Source organism: Colius striatus, chromosome 2 (assembly GCF_028858725.1).
Source record: "Colius striatus isolate bColStr4 chromosome 2, bColStr4.1.hap1, whole genome shotgun sequence".
NCBI classification, from domain to species: Eukaryota; Metazoa; Chordata; class Aves; order Coliiformes; family Coliidae; genus Colius; species Colius striatus.
Window position 1 is genome coordinate 112,304,069 of NC_084760.1, and position 16,910 is coordinate 112,320,978.

General features: G+C 49.2%; 1 protein-coding gene across 3 annotated transcripts in view; it reads right to left on the bottom strand.

The window, feature by feature from the left end:
* Positions 1–4,231: 4,231 nt before the first annotated feature.
* Positions 4,232–16,910, bottom strand: part of SERTAD2 (SERTA domain containing 2) — an 85,114-nt gene continuing 72,435 nt past the window's right edge. For all 3 annotated transcript variants that reach the window (XM_061989190.1, XM_061989187.1, XM_061989189.1), the window contains one exon: positions 4,232–9,836. In XM_061989190.1, coding sequence (XP_061845174.1) covers positions 8,888–9,832 — 945 coding nt within the window. In that variant the 5' untranslated portion in view covers positions 9,833–9,836 and the 3' untranslated portion in view covers positions 4,232–8,887. The remainder of the gene's footprint in view (positions 9,837–16,910) is intronic.

Sequence of the window (16,910 nt, forward strand, 5' to 3'; positions counted from 1 at the left end):
TGCTCCAAGGAGCCGTGCCAGCTCGGGGCTGTGCTCACGGTGTGCCCTGGGCTTTGCTTCCTCCCTGTTTGACAGTGTCAGAAGGCAGGACACAGGGCAGCTGCTGCTTCTGAAGGCCACTGAGACCCACAGGTAACCCTCCCAAGGCTTTTGAGACCTTGGAGTGGGGCTACTCCTTTCCTGACCCCCAAGCCTCTGCTTGGACGAAAGCTCCACAGCTGGGATTGAGACTTGCTGCCGGGGCTGGATGAGCTCTGGGCTGCCCTGGCCAGTCCCTGTGTGGTTTTGGGGTATCATTGCTATTTCCATTTGTACATATTTCCTCCTGGGGGATATGGATCTCTGTCCAGACCCTCTGCTCTTGCTTTCATCCAGTGAAAGCTGAGGTCTGGCAGCTCAGCTCCCCAGACCTTCCTCAGACCCCGGTGCAGGCCAAAGCTGTGTCCGTGCAGCCGTATTTGCAGAGGCCCGAGCCTGTGGGCTGGAGGGAGGTAAGATGTTCTAGTGCACCCATCCTGGGTGGTCCAGTGCTTTAAAAATGGAGTTACAGGCAGGGCAGATGTTCTCCAAATTGAGAGTAGGCTCTCCTCAGCCCTGAAATTGAGCGTTAACTCGTCTGTCTTCTCTAGACGGGGCAGACATCAGTGCCTGAAGTGACCCTCAGTCCCGTTCTGGGTGCCAGAAGCAGCTTTTTTACCTTTGCAGGAGGGAAGAGGTGCAAAACCAGAGGGCTGTGCTTAAACATGTCTGTCTGGAAATCAATAGCCCCTCGCACTCACGTTTTTAGCCAGCTGCCTGGCCTGGCCTCACTCAAAGATGCCACCTACTAAAGCAGCCAGGGCTCAAAGCTCCCCCCTACCCCCATCCACAGCCCCCACATTCATCACCCATAATGGTGAAGTTGCTGTCTGGATTTTTCCCACTGGGGTCTCCTGCTTGTTTTTCCCTGCCTTAATTTAAGGTTACATTAGGCAGATCTGCTTCCCCAAGCTTCCTCACCAAACCTGGCAGGCAAGGGAAAGAGAAGCAGGCCACTTAGCTTGACATTGCTGAAGGATTTAGGAGGAAACCTTTGATGGAAGTAAGGTGCCACCTTGGCTGCAACGATTATTAACCCCTGGCAGGCCTGAGGCAGGCAAAAGATGGTGGTAGTTGTTGACATTAGAGCCAGGGGGAAGGTGGTTTTGTCCCTTGGTGGCTCCCAGCTCAGTGCAGACCCCCCGCAGCAAGCAGGAGCCGGCAGCAGGAGCTGTGCTGAAGGATTGTGAGCAACACAGCAACTGTGTCAGGAACAGCCTCAGTAATCCCTTCCCTCAGCGTGCAGAGAAAGCGAGACTGATGTCAACTTCCAGGGTTTCATGGCTTGCTTTCCTCCTCTCTAATAAATGCAGAGCTTGGCAGAAGCACAAAATCCATGTCATCCCTGCTCGCACCAGGAAGGGAGACGTAAAGGCAGCGAGCAATGAGGGCTGTAAGCCAAACTGCACAAGGGAGAGAAAGCAAGGGGTGAGGAACAGGGAGGGGGAGGAAGCCCGGTGAATAGGGGGAAAAGGGGAGGAAACAGGAGAGGAAGCAGTCCAGGGAGAGTGGCATGAGGCTGGGCCAGAAGAATGGAAGGAAATCCTCACAGAAATGGGCAATTTGAAACCCGTTCCTTCTGTGCCCTGGGATGTGCCTTACCCGAGCAGGTGCTCTGGACCTGGAGGTGTCTGGGGAAGAACCAGCTAGTTTTTGGGAACGTGTTGGTTGGAAAAGGGAGAGAGGAGAAGGACCAGAAAGAAAACTCCCTGCCCATGACCCCAGAGCACCTGGCATACCTGGAGCATCAGTCCCAGGGATGAGTTTTGGAAGCTCGTAGGTGTGCTCAGTCCACTACTACGCACAGGGCTCTGCGGCTGGAGCATGTCAGATCTTATTCCTCCTCCCCAGCCATCTCATTATTTGGAGAAGTGGGGGGGAGGGAGGAAGAAAAAAAAACCCCATGATCTTGCTGGCCTGCTGCCAGTTGCTAAGGCAGTTTCGTCAAAAGGGAAAGGAGTTGTGGAAGAAGGGAGCTGCCTGGAGAGGAGGCAGATGATGCACAGAGGGACCAGGCAGAGAGAGGAGACTGCAACCGCCAGCGACGGAGGCAAGTGGGAGCAGAGGTGAGGGAGCCCAAAGGAAAGGAGTGAAGTGGAAAGGAGTAAGGGGACCAAGGAGGAACAGCTCTGTGCACAGCTGAGCCAATGGAGCCAACATCCCTACAGATTTGTGTCAGCTAATGAGCAACTCCACAAAGTGCTGCATGTGGCTGGAGGGGTTTCTTTCTCCCCAGTGGCTTTTCCCTTCTGGGGGTTCTCTGGTGAGTACGAGATGCGTGTGGGTGCGGGGCAGGGCCAGGAGCAGGGCTTGCTCCTGTTGCCAACACGGGGTCCCTCGAGTGGGACGTGCAGGAGGGAGGTGGGGAGCGCCACCTCTCTGGGGTGAGGGCAGCAGGAGCACTGTGAGACGAGGGTGCCTTTTGCTGTCCCCTCCTTCCGTCGTGCTGTGTTTAAGCGTGCTTCTGCCCACGTGGCGTATACTTGAGAAAGGCCTGTGGAAGCTGATGACTGTCTGGCCACGACAACCCAATCTTCTAATTTTACTGTTTGTGCCCAGAGAAGAGGTAAGTGGCTGCTGTCAGCTGTGGAGTTGCTGCACTGGCTCATGGTGATACTGAGCAGCAGCGGAGCTGAACACAGCTCTGGGCCAGCTCCAGAGCATTGCTGCTGGCGAGAAGCTGCTGCTCAGCTCCTCTGACTGGAAACCCCACTCCTGGAGCAAGTTGGCAGATGCACCTTGGAGAGGGAGGGACTGTCTTTCAGTCCTGAGGGCCCTTCAGCTTCTTGTCACCCCAAGAAACAAGAACCTCAGTCCTCTGGTGTAGTGTCAGTGTGAAGATGCCCCTGACCTGAACCTCATCCAACTCAGGTATGTGTGCTGAACACCAGATCCGCTTTCTGCTGCCCGCAGCGTAGGTGAGCTCAGAGCAGGGGCTGGACCCACAGACATGCCAGGCACCCCTCCAGCTGGGGCAGACACTAGAGGGAGGTGCAGCTCCCCTCCATGGCTACCCCTTTTTAAAAGCCCAGAGCCATATTTTGCTTTTGCTGAGCTGGGAAAGGTCAGAGTGGTGGGAAGCCAGACTGTCCAGGAAGGGGTAAGCAGGGCTCTGCCTTGGCATGTTGGGCTGGAGGCACCTCTTACTGACAAGTCCCAAGTGAGAAAATAAACTCTTAAAAGGCAGGTGGCAAACCAAATCAGAGCAGCCTTGGGAGCATGACAGAGGCATCTCCACATGTCCCACCTCGCGTGGGTGCGCTGGCACCTGGACACAGCCACAGGAGCTGGTGCAGGGCGAGCAGGGCTGCGGCCAGGAGGGAATCGCCCATCGTGGGGGCTGCCTTGTGCCCCTCTGAGTGTGATGCTCGCCGAGCAGGCAGCAACTCAATCCCTGGGCTGCCTCTAATGCTGCCACTTCTCCTTTCCTGGCGTTTCCCGTGTCCCCGCAGCCGTTTGTGGCAGCTGGCTCACAGGGCGCTGTGGCCCGTGCGGGTAACACGAGCCCGTTTGCCACAGCTGGGGTGCTGTGTGCGGCACGTGGGCACCGGCACGACTCCCTGCTTCCCTCTCTGGGGGTTTTTGGTTTGCTGTGAATCCAAAATGGAGCAGTTGCGTTTCTGTGTGTGTGTAGGAAGCCGGGTGAAGCGTGTGCTGGGGAGGAGGGGAGGGGGTGACTCATTTGCTGTACGCCACAGCTGGGGCTGCTTCACTGCCACAAAAGGCTGAGCCACAGTCAGGGGCCAGATCTCCCTCCTGGCTGGCCCTGAAAGCAAACACCAGTCACCTGAGGGCACTGATAAATGGGTTTAAGGTATCGAATGTTTCCTGCTGGGATTTAATGCCCTAAAGGACAGTGTGTTACATGTCTCGTGTGGACAGGTTCTGCTCGGGGAGAGCTGCAGCTCAGGCCACGGCGGGGCCGAGCATCCATCAGCACTTGTGGGCTGAGGATGGCCGCTGAGGGCACGGCCACTCACGGGCACCTCTCTGCATCAGGGACAAAACCCTCACGATGGGAACGGGCCTCACACAAGGTGATACTTCTCTCCTTCTCTAAGGAACAGCAGGGCAAGGCTGTGCCCTCCCCTCCCTCCCCTGGCACCCCCTCGGTCAGGGTAACCATCCTCAGAGGGAAAGAACGCAGCCAGAATTGATTTTAATCGTTTATTGTATAATATAAAACTACAAAAGTAAGACTGCTCATTTCCATGTACATTTGTCCAATTGGTTTTGTCTTGTTGATTACAGCCCATACCTACATGTGAATACAGTAATCTGGTTTCAGATGTATATGTCTGTAATATTGCATAGAAAAGGCACAGCTCTAAGGTCTGTGGGAGGGGAAGGGGAAATACAGCCTTTTTTTTTCTTCTTTTTATTTTTTTTGTCTTTTTTTTTTGTCTCTTTTTATTTGACAATAACAAGCCCTGTTCAAACAACCATGCACTGAACATGTCACACTATTTACACCTTTTCCAGAATCTTGGCCCTTTACAGGCACTAGTATGGATTACGTTCAGAACTAGCTCGAGGAGGCGAGGTTTGGGGATTTTTATCTGCAATTTGTGTTCTTTTCAGAGAGGTTCCAGAACTTGCATTTAGGCTTATTTTCAGGAAAAGTGCTTGAAAAAAAAGAACTCATTGCTTTAAACAAAAAATAACCATTCAGTCTCGTTAATTAACAGAAGCACTGAAAGCAACTTGCACAGACAGAAGCAGGATACTGAAACCTGATGGGGGAGGCAGAAAAAGCAAAACCCCAAAACAAAATCAAAAGAAACCCTGAAACGAGAACAAGAAGTTCAGAATACGCCAGAGTGAATTCAACTGTTTGTCAGACAGGACCCATTATGATTTACTCCATTTAATGGTGATAAAAGCGTAAACTTTGGGTTCAAAACATTGTGGGTTTTTTTTAAACAACGCAGGCTCTTACCACACAGAATTGAGGAAAACCCAAATTACCTTTCACAAGGTCCAAATTTATCGTGAGGGCGATTGCTTCAGACAGTGGCTTTACCGTCTTGTTGTTCCAGCGGGCTGTGAGGAAGGTGCTGGACGGAGGCGTTTCTACATGCCACTGCTCGAGGACGTTCTCTTGAGGAGGGAAGTTCCCCTTCCTTTGCACCCAGGAGGGGACCTGTGGTGTCCCAGGAGCGGCTGGTGGGACGCCCGGAGCCAGGTGGGTAGTTGGAACTCGAGTAAGCAAACCCTCTGCTGCAGACACGGTCGTGACTCCTCATCTGCTCTTACCTTCTGGCAACGAAGTGGTGGTGGCTCTGTTGCAACTTTTGGGGCTGGAGGTGACATCCTGCACCCTTCTTTAGCTGTCCAGCCCCAGAGAATTCAGCTGGGCTTCCCAGGTGTGTTCACAAGTTAAAACAAATCACCCTTTTCCAACGTGTCCCAGGCCAGCGGGGCAGACGGCTGCCGTCGCTCCTGTTGCAGACCCCAGCAGTGTGGGAGGAGGCCCGTTTCGAGAAGACAACAGGGTAGGAGCTTGACCAGGACTAATTTTGAACAGAAACTTTGTCCCTCATCCATACCTTTTTTGCATATTTCAAACAACCAGACCCATATTAGATTAAAAATAAAAGGGGGGGTGGGGGGGGGAGTGGAGGAGAAGGTCATGTGAACCATGCATATCCTGCCTGGAACTCAATTCCTTTTCTCTGAATCTGGCTCCCATACCCTTTTTTTTCATACAGATTTACATTCCTACAAGAGAATACATTCCTACCATACATTCTGTACATGTTACAATCCAGATGTTGTTAGCTTCACAATAAAATAAATATATTTACAGAAGGAAACAAAAAAAACCCCAAAAAGAATAAATAATTTATGAAAAAAAAAACCACTTCAAATCCAAAGCTCTTTTATTCTGCTCCCATCTTGTCACTTCATTGCACATTAATGTCAATCTCCATCCCTGGTGTAGGTGTCGGAGCCGTTCCAGCTGTCACGACCACAGCGAAGGCTGCGCTGGCAGGGCCCTTCCTCGGCAGTGCCCTCCTGCCCCACCTTCTCTGCCTTGTCCCCTAAGGCAAGGAGGGTTGTGTCAATCCCAGAAGGGATTCCCAATTCTCCAAAGGGCTCTGCCAGGGACCGTGCTCCTCAGCACCCGGGATACACGGAAGGCATTGGCCACCGAGGGGTGAAGTGGATTTAAACCCTCCCAAGGAACCCCCGCTCACCAGCACAGCCCTCCCAACCCCGGCAGCGGTGTCAGCTTTTGCCTGTCACTGTATGGCGTTTGTTTAAATAGGTAAGTGATCCCAGAGCAGTTTGTACCTGTGGTAAGGCAAGTGCTTACCAGGTTACGGTGTGAGGCTGGCGCTGGTACCGCGTGCCTGCAGGTTTGTGCAGCCGGCCGGACGCCCCTCGCATGGCTAAAAGATGTTTCTCCCAGTTACTCCAGTTACAAGAGGTGCAGAATCCAGCAGGGCTGTTTGTTTCCCTACAAAGGCTGGGTGAGGTGCAGTTGCTGCTTGCTGGGTGTGAGAGGGAGCAGTCTCCCCTCTCTTTTCCCCCCACCTCCCCCCCCAACTTCCCCTGGTCCCTGAAGCTACGCTTGGTCACTGGTTTTCTTTGAAGCAATAACTTACTATTTCTTTTTCTGCAAAACCAGCAGCAGCCCATTGCTTCACTGAGTTCAGCTTGGAAAAGAAAGAAGAAAGCACCCTTCACCTAGCGGGATGCTCAGCCAGTTCCCCCCCTCTCCTCCCTCAGCCCTGGCAGATGAAGCAGGAGCCAGGAGCGTTTCCCAAGCGTATGTGATGCGTTTCATTTCGGTTAGGAGTTCCTTCATTGCAAAACGTAGTTGCTTTTACGCTGTGCCTGTGTGCATATCTATGTTACATCTACCTACCTACCTACTAATAAATACATATGGCCTGTTTTAAAGTGCCAATTTATAAAAAAGCCGCCTTCCTTACAAGGCAGGCAAGACCCAATTTCATCCATGACAAGAGGGGAGCAGAATGGACTGAATATTGCCCGGTGACGTTAAAACATAATTTAAATTCTCTTAAATAAATATAAAAAGTTATTCCTAAAGAAGCCAGAGGCATGTCAACAATATAGGCTGGAACCGGCGCTCGACAGCTAAAGTACCATTGAGAAACTAAAATGCCACAGCGACTTCAGCAATAGGCATGATACATTGCAAACCCTTTTTTTTTTGTCTTTCTTTGTTGTTTTCTTTTTGTTAAATTAAATGTACACCACAATGAACTTAAAAAAAAACCAAACAGAAACAAAACCAAACCCCCCCAAGCTATCGGTGCAGTAACGAGAAGACTTCTCAGGTGTTCCGGGGAACCATGCATAGAAAGCTGTGTCTGTATATTGGTTGTAAAACGGGTCTATAAAGTGTAAAGCAGGTAACACAGTTGATAAGAAGAAACCAACCCTCTGCGAGATGCCACGTGATGGAACGCGACTGGCTCCAGTTTCAACAGCAATGGATATTAAAGCAAGTCCATCCAGTGCAGGTCAGAGATGAGCTTCACTGCAGTAATACTGAAGTTGCCTTTTTGTTTTCAGCACTTAGCACAGTGAGGTGGGGGCAAGGGAAGGAGAAATGCTCCAAGAAAGGGCGAGTGGACGCTGTCAAGGCCAGTCTTCTGCCCGCTCCCCACGCAGGCCCGTCGGGTCGGGAGCTGGTTTCTCCCTCCAGCCCGTCGCTCGGGGTGAGGACGCTGGGGTGGGCAGGCGCGGGCTGCGGCCGCCCTGCAGCAGCTCGGGGCCTCTTCGGGTGAAGTTCCACAACCGTTTCCTGCCAACTGCTTCGCGTACGTGTTGGAAAAAGGACATGGCTCTAAGTTTCAGGAATCACAGTAGTGCGCAGTGGGTACAGCAGGGAGCAAACACTTGTGAAACTGTCGGAAGCAGCTCCCGGCCCTTTCTTAAAGCACTTGGTTGGTTGTTTTTGTTTGTTTGTTTGTTTGTTTGCATTCAGGGAAACCGACTGCAGGCTTATTTGATCCAATTTTCTCTTTGCACCATACACATATAAAACATTACAACTCTGTATAAAAGTACAAGTGGTTCTTGTACATCTGAATTATGCAGGAACTATGTGAGCAAATCCTATCAAAATAGCTATTTTTTTTTTGTGTGTGTATAAACAGCATTTGTTTTTAGAAAAAACAATATCATAAACTGCAGAATCTGTACAAAAATATAAAATAAATTTGGGCAGCAGTTTCTAAACAGCCATGTAAATGCAACACTTAAAGAGGAGCAGGTTAATGCCTCCAAAAGGCTGAATTGCTAAGTCAACCTATACAGGGCTAAAATGGTATTGAGATTATCTAAATAATAAAATTATTTCTTCTCTTTACCTCTTGCAATAAAACTTATAGAAAAAATAGACAAATATGCACATGCAATTTACAGCTTTCCCCAACATAAATCCTTGTGCTTAGCTTTTACCTTTTTTTTTAAGCTTTTTTTTGTTGTTTTTTTGTAATAACATAACATTGTCTACAATACATATTCTTTCCCTATACCAGGATCTTCGGTCTTCCTTGAGGAACCACTTTAAAAGAAGGAAAAAAAAATAAAACCCAAAACCAAAATACATTAGAAGTGGTCATACGTGGATGAAGGCACTCCAACTCTGCTCGAAGCAAAAAACTAGTGTGATCCTTTTCTTTTCCAAAAAGGCAAGCAAGGACGCATGCACAGTGCTGTGAATCGGGGGCGGGAGGGACTATGGAAATCCTACCGAGTGTATATACTGAAACTTGAAAAACAAAACAAAACAAGGAAAGAAAAAAGTTGCTCTAATTTCTATATTTTAAGACCCAACGAGCACCTCCATGATGTGATCCAGTTCTGTGAGGTCCATTTTAAAAGGCTGATTTGGAGTTACTGGTTGACTGCTGTAAGGAGCGAGAGTTTTGAGGAGCTCGTCTGCCGAGACTGGGGCCATTTTTGAGGCGGCCCCCGTGGCAGACGTGCAGGGGTCAAAATCATACATGGACGTATCGATGTCGGCGAACAGAATGTCATCCAGGGTCAAGTCTGTGAGGAAACCCGTGGAAGTCGTTATCTCGAAGTTGCCGGGGAGCGAGTCCATGAGTTTGGATTCGGCCGTTCTGCTCTCCGGGAGGCCCTCGGCCTTTTGAACGCTGGACTCGCTGGGGTGATCTTTAGAGTCGTCGGCGGCCGTTTGGGCTGCTACTGCCTCTGCGGAGGTAGGTGCTGGACAAAGCTCCTCGATTTCGTCCAAGGCTGAGGAGAAGCTGTCCTTTACTGGTTGGAGAGCGGGAGGTGGTGGTTTCGTCGGACCATCGTGCTGGACAGTCGGGGAAGTGCAAAAAGTGTCGTCCTCGAGCAAAGAGGCTGGGGTGAGGCAAGACTCCAGGGGCGTAGTGCTTACCAAGTCAGTGGGGAGAAGGGGCGGGGAGGTGAGATGGCTGAACGCCGGCTGGGCCTCGCGGAAGCTGTCGCTGAGGGGGTCGGTGGGCTGCGAAGCGGTCACGAACACGGGCCTCAAGCTGCCTTCTTGTTTGAGTTCTTCCTGTATTCGCCTCAACATGTTGTTAATTAAAACTGTCTTTTGCAAGCTTGGCTCGGTTAATGGCCTGTGGTTATAAAGTTTCATAAGGGAAATGTTGAAGATAGTCTGACGCTGTAAGGTGTAAGACACCTTAGAGGGACCGTCAGTGGGAGACACCACTTTGCCTTCCAACCCATCTTCATGCTCGTCAAACTTCCGCTTTCCTCCTTTCCCCAACATATATCTGGAAGGGAAAGAGAAGAGACAGATGAAGCCAGCAACGCTGGAAAAGCCTACTCTTCCTTCCACCCCTGAATCCCTACCCCAGGCCACCTACACCCTTGCACAGACAGTGTGAACAGATTGGCTGCTCTGCTCCCTCCTCGTTTACCCCCAACAGTCACAGGTGAACATCGTCCACTGAACTGACTCACTCGTGGCCCACAGCAGCATGGCTGAGGAAGGGGAACCCGCTTTAACACAGTGCTCTGTGTCCATCATGTTTAAGCACAGCTATGCTGGTAAATCCCAACCAGGAGTTCAAACAGCTTCTGTGAAACTCAAGCCCTTGCATGCTCAGAAGCAAATTTCACTCCTGCATCTCTTCAGCGTATGGTCCCCAAATACCTGTACGTAGGTGCACAAGCCACAGATATTGAATGTTCTGTTAGATGCAGTGCTGTGCCTGGGAATATAAACATGATACACCGAGGTTCTTGCAATGAATCTCAAATGTGTGTTCCCAGCAGGAAGGGGAGCGAGGCTCAAGCAATTATATACTGAGAGAAATGGTCCCGGTGAAGTCGCGAGATTCAGCTCTTGAGCACGCCAAGAGACGTGCACATCCGACCTCCTGGGTTTATTTAACTAGTTACCTAAGGAACTAAACTACCAGAGCAGGAAATGCAGTTATTACATGTAGAATTATTTAAATTACAGACAAAGAAGACGGTAAGTCTGGTCTTTTGAGTCTCATCTCCAAAACTGTTCTCTTTTGCTGCAGCCAGCAACTTCAATCCTGATGGTGACATGTCCCAGTTTGAGGATTAGGCATCTCCCTCAGAAAGCTCTGAAGGAGTTTGGTGTCTCCTGAAGCCATGAACCACCCTGCCCATCCAAGAACTGGGCCCCAGGAGCACACTCTGTATGCCCGTGGGAGCACAGGTCCTTCCTGTCCTTTGCACCGGGGGAGATGCACCACGTCTCCCCCTGCATATGGAGCAACGTCCGCTCTGACAGAGGGCTGTGCTCTCACCCATGGCTCTTGGGTACGGGAAGCATTTTCACACTGCTGTGTTTAAAATCCTTTCCTCAGCTTCTGCCTGGCTTCAGCCAGCAGCCTTTGCTCCTCCAGTAAGACTTTTAGGAGCTTGCTAACCACAGACAGAATAGCTTTTGCACAAAAACGAGGATGTATCACTCCAGATGCACCATTTGTCTTTGCTTCCCTCCCCACCCCGCCCCACAAAGCACGTTCCTCACTCAGGACTACATCCATGTCAGGTTTCATTTGAGAACAAAAGAAAGCAGTAGGGGCTTTCTAAAGAACAAAAATCAGCATAAATGCATGTGCTTTTCTTCTGGTCAGATGGCAGATTTGGAAGAAGGAAACAAAGGGAAATTTTACCAAACTTGCTCTGCATCATAAATCATTTCTGAGCTAAGAGTAAGTAGGGCAGTTCAATCCCTGGTGCTGTCTCTTCCAGGATGTTTCAGAGCGCCTGGAAATGCTCCTCTGCACAGCGCAGTCCCAGCCTCATTTTGTCACCATTATTTTTGTGACATGAAGATCCCCCTAAACGCAGAGGAACGGAGGAACCGCTGTGCCATGACAGAGGCCTGACCTGACGTAATGCACCTGAACGAGAAGGGCATCAGGGTCAGAAGAAACCCTCTGTCTCACACTATCACCCACCTTCGGGGAGCAGCCAGGGTTTGGGTTGTGGAAATACCTGCAATCACTTGGGTGAAACACCATAGTCCCTGTGATGGACACTTCTTGCAGTGCTTGTGAGATGGCACAGACCCAGTTTATCAGACAAACTGTTTTATCACATCTAAATCAAAACTAGAAGGAGCAGAGCCTGTTTCTGCATTTCACTTGCCTATCCCTTGAGCTGCGTCAAATCAGCTGAGGAAAAAACCTGTGGAGACAGGATTGGAGGCCTTGCAGAGCAGCACCCCACACTCAGCCTGCTTCCACATCTCAGAGCAGATGTTTGGCTGTCCTCTCTCATTTCCCCAGGCAGAGTGGTGAGGTCCTGGAGCCTGAACCCAATCACCCTTTTAACAGGATCACAGCTAGCTGACGATTTGCCCCTTCCTCTCTCCACTGAACAAAACGCTAACCCAACACCATGAAGATTTCTGCCTCATGTTTCAAAAAGTAAGTGGAAGATGCCTTCCAGCCCCAGGTACCCAAACAGAAGTTGCAATACAGATTTTTAACGCCAAACACGACTCCTCTAGCCTCCTCATCCAGCTACCACCTAGGAGATGAAACTCACCCTCCTTATTTGAGTACAATTCCCAGTTTCCCCAATGGGATCCATGCCTGCAAATCAACTGCACGAGGCAGGTCTGTCACCAATGTGATCACTATGCTCTGGTCCCACAGCACCTAAAGGCTTGCAAATATCTCCAAAAACTGCTGACAAACATTTAAAAAAGCAAAGAGCCCTTGTAAGGTGGGAGAGGGGGGAAAAAAGGTAGTCAGGGTTTCAATGCAAAAAGAGGAGAGCTTCAGAAAGCATTTGCTGGACGTTAAATCCAAAAATCAGATTGGGTAAAGTGAGCCTCTTCTGGTTAAAAATAAGTCCCAAATCCAGATCATTTTCTAGCATATTATGCAATTAAAAAAAGAAAGGCAGGGAGGGGGAGGGAGGGAGCAAGCTGAGCGGAGCTGAGCCGAGCTGAGGAACGGGTAGGCTGCCATCCAAGCTCCTTGGCCCGCTCCCAGCGCTCCCCGCGCCTGGAATCTCGGGTGAACAAAACCTCTGAAATTTAGCACTACTGCTGAAGTCTGGTTTTTCTCTGCTCCCTAGTGTCACTGCCATGGACTACTCCAGAGCTGTGCACGTGGGTTTGGGTTGGGAGGGGGAGGATGCGTGCTTTGCTGTTCAAAAGTTCACCATGGACATGCTTTCATCCACTTGAGACAGAGCAAGAAAAGGAGGACCAGGCCACCAAGAATCGAAACCCTTGCACACATACAGCACAGTTTCAAAGCAGCAAAGGGTTATGAGGCGAGTTAGCAGCTTTCTGTCCCTCCTTATTACCTCCTCCCACTGAAAAAAGGCAGACTCTGTCCTGAAGACATACCAATGCTCCTTCCGCAATGCTCTATTTAAAGGAGAAATTTGTAAATGGCTTGGAGGCTACGAGAGTTTTGAAGTTTGTCAGGCTCTGCCAAGAATGTATAAAAATATTCACTGGACAGGACAAACCTTTTTTCGTCACAATACAGAAAACTGGCCATTTGGGTGGCCACAGTCCGTTCCCTGCACTCAGTTATGAATCGTTATTGTCAGGGGATGTCGGCGAGCGTTTCGAATGAACCCCGTTGAGCCCATTTGCATCCAAGATTGAGGTGTTGTAGTTAGGTTTTTAAGCTGATCAGTAAGTAAGAGCTGTGGGATCGTCATTAGTAAACACAACGATAACCTCACAACGTCATTTTCCAGGAAGCTTAGAAATGATTCAAGATTTCCTGTACGTATGACTGTCAAGCTTTCACATCTCACTTGATCTTCACGTAGCTTGGTTCAGAGCTTGTCCTTTTAAAGCATAAAATAGAGCAGGCAACTCCCAATTTCACCTAGCAGCTTTCCAGCACAGCTTTCAGTTTCCTTTTCCCCAGTAATGCTCTCTGAGGCAGGTTTAACCATTAAAGCAGCAAAGCAGGATGCCAGATGCCAGCCTAAGCAAGGGGTTTTTATTCCCTCAAACAGGGGGCTCAAAACGAGCACCACTAGACTCGGCTTTATAAAGTTTTATTTTATTCCCTTCTTCTTTGGCACGCAAATGGGAACTGTAAAAACATTTTCTTCCAGTTTCTATAAATCACTTTATTCATTCTAAGTGAGGCAAGGAGGCAATATCTTTTTAGACCAACTGATAGAGTCGGTAAAAACAGACATGCTTTCAGGCTTGCAAGCCTTTCTCTGGATTTCCACAAAGGAGTTTTATAGTTTCAGACCACCAGAGCTTAAAGACTACATTGCCTGTTTGTTCTTTGCACTTCAAACCATCTCTTCCCTCCTTCAACCAACAGACTTACGCTTAGAGATCCATGTTGTGGGTCTTCAGATACTGAAAAACATTTTAAAACGGGCAAGCTGTACAATGCCAACATTTGATCTGGCTCAGTTCTGTTTATCTCCAAATCTTTACTCCAAGCCTTTCCAGCCAAAGCTCCCACTGGGAAAACGAAATGCAAAACTTACAGATTGGGTTGGCCAAAGACCAGTACAAAATGAGATATGCTCACATCCTCCCAAGTGTCAGAAGACAGAGTTGGCCTACCAAGTCCTGTGGCTGTAACGGAGGCAGCCAGACAACAGCAACCCACCAAAAAGCAAGAGTGGACAGGCAGCAACAAAGGGTCACGACCATGCCAGGGGTCTTTTTGTTCATCTATTTTGGCGAGCATTAATCTCAGCCAGATGTATTTCTGCTGCACTTCTATCCATCTGCCAGCAAACATCATTTTGAGGCCCAGCGTTAAGAGTTGAGATGGGATGTCGCTTTGCTGTTGTTGTTTTAATAAAGGGTGTTGCAGGGGTTTGGTATGCGAGTTAGTTTCCAATGTTCCTTAGGTATGTGGAACCAGAAAGATGAAGAAAAGCAACAGAAAAACTGCATGTATCTGGGGATTGGGGTAAGGGGAGTTACTTGGAGATCTTCCCTAATACTATTCACCAGTTGGCTTCGGTTCCAGAAGACCCAGACCCAAAAGCCGAGCCACTGTTGCTGAGAAAGATTCTACTTGCTTTTTTTTGCCCATTTAGGGCGATTGCACGCGCCTCAGAGCCAGCGAAACCCTCGCATTGTTTGGGAGCTGCCTTTGCTTAATTGAAAAACAAAAGTAATATATATTTTTTTTAATTTGTATGTCATTTAGCTCCCTTTTATTGGCTCTGCAGGCTCTTCAGACAAGAGCTGGAAAAAAAATACTGCAGTTGGGCCTGGGAGATAATCAGCCTGGAGCGGGTGGTTCTCTGGAGTCAACCACCATCGATTAAACACAGAAAAGCTTGTGCAATGCCTGACTGTGTCTCTGAGCCCACTTAGTGACGAATCCTTTGCTCTCCAGAGGACAGAGGTAAGTGCACACTGCCAGAGAACTATGATATGTATCCATTGTCCTTAGGACGTTACCTATAGCTTTTCACTGCTGGACTAGTTTTGAAGGCTTTAATAATTAGGATTTTGGCACAGGGAAGCACTAGATATGTAAAAACGGAGCGAGGAAAGTGATTTGGTTATCTCACCAATCATAAAAATACCCTTTAATGTTAATTCTCAAAGGCTTTTAACAGTTTAGTTTAAAATGTCTCTCAAGACCGAGGGCTCTTCTTGGAAATCAATTCCACAACCCACTAGTTCCCTCCCTGCTCATCAAGACAGACGGGAAGGAAAAAACAAAAAGAGGAACCAAACACCAAGAGGGACAGCAGAAAAGGATTGTTAAGAAGTCACATTTCCACTCATATATTTATGACACCCTATCAGTTCATTCAGAGGATGCAACAGCTTAATACAGTGAGGTTCACTTCTGGAATGAATGCCACATTGGTCAAAAAGGTAAAAGCATCAAACCCCAGAGTTCCCAGGCAACCACCATTCCTCCCCGCACAGCTGAATGCTGAAGGGCTGATGTGAACAGTGGGGAGTCATGCAAAAAGTGGAGTTTAAAGCAGGACAGGTTACCTTCCAAAATCTTGAGTAATTAAAAATATGAGGGGAGAAGGAAGAGAAAGAAAAAGGCAACTTGGGGGAATTAAACACTACCTCACACAAGATGTGTGCAGAAAAGAACCAACAGCAGCAGCAAAACAACACGAAAGTCCTCCATAAAAGCCCCCCAAATGGCAAAGAGAACACTGAATTTGCACATTTTGCTCCCAAAACACAGCTTCCCCAAACCTCAGGTGTAAATGAACCTCGCCAGGGTTTCTCAGACTCTGTTCAGTAAATTACGCAAGCGCCTTCTGTGTCACTTTTGGCACATGAAATATTATTTTCCTCTCCTCCATCCCTCGTTCCTCATCCTTGAGGGTTGCATTGGCTGTATCCTGGCCCAACGGTAGTCAATGAATGTTTTGTTACTGACTTCAGCAGGATCAGGATTTGGCATAGATAGCTGCAGGATCAAAATAAAAAGGCCTTTTGTGCCAACTGGGTTCAACTGGTAAGATGAAGGCTAGATCCTCTGAGGTAGCAGGGGCAGGCTGGGCTGCTGTCAGACATTGCAGTGCTGCCTGATCCAGCCTGAGGGACCACCTGAACTTGTAACTAGTCCCTACAGACTTCAAAGCATCTGTCCCCTAGAGCTAGGGAGGCAAACAAGTAAACCTCTCTCTCATCATCTCCATTTCCACATCCCCAAGGCCAAGGCAGAAAGAGAGAGCGCCGCCGTGTCTTGGGAAGACCCCCTTGGGGCAGGACCATGGGCTCACTCACTGCTGAACAAAGCTCCTTGGCCTGCAGGATCCTGGCGAAGCAGAGCAAACCTTCTCTCTGAGGACACAGCCATCCTCCTCCCATCCAAAGTTGGAAAGGAAGAGAAACAGCGGAGGGGAACGCCAGTATAAACCTGGCACTCGTTCCAGCCTCACTAAAAACAAGGAAGAAAGTTGAACAGCCCAGGTGTACTTAACTCCAGGACTGCAGCAAATAAGCAACATGGACTTGCAAAGGCGACAGCCCCAGCTTGATGAAAATCACTCCTTGAAGATTTCATCTGTTGACACCGGGATCTTTAAATCCTGGCACGGCAGCATCCCGGGGAGCGAGTACAGCATGTACCACGCAGTAACGCACGGCTACGCTCAATACGCTGCAGCTGGCTCACAGTCCCCACACTGACGGGGGCTGAGGGGGATCTTTTTTCCTTTTTTCTTTCCTGGTTTGGGGTTTTTTTTTCTGGTAAGGCTGCTTCTCAGGATCTTAGTGAGTGTAATGTGTCCATGCTGCCTGCCTAGAGAGGACTCCTGACAACCACTGCCCGCTAGGAACTGGGTCTCAAGTCACACATGAGTTAGAAAACGAAACCTCCAACCCTAGGCAAGAAGTGCAGGGAATGGAGCTGTGCTGG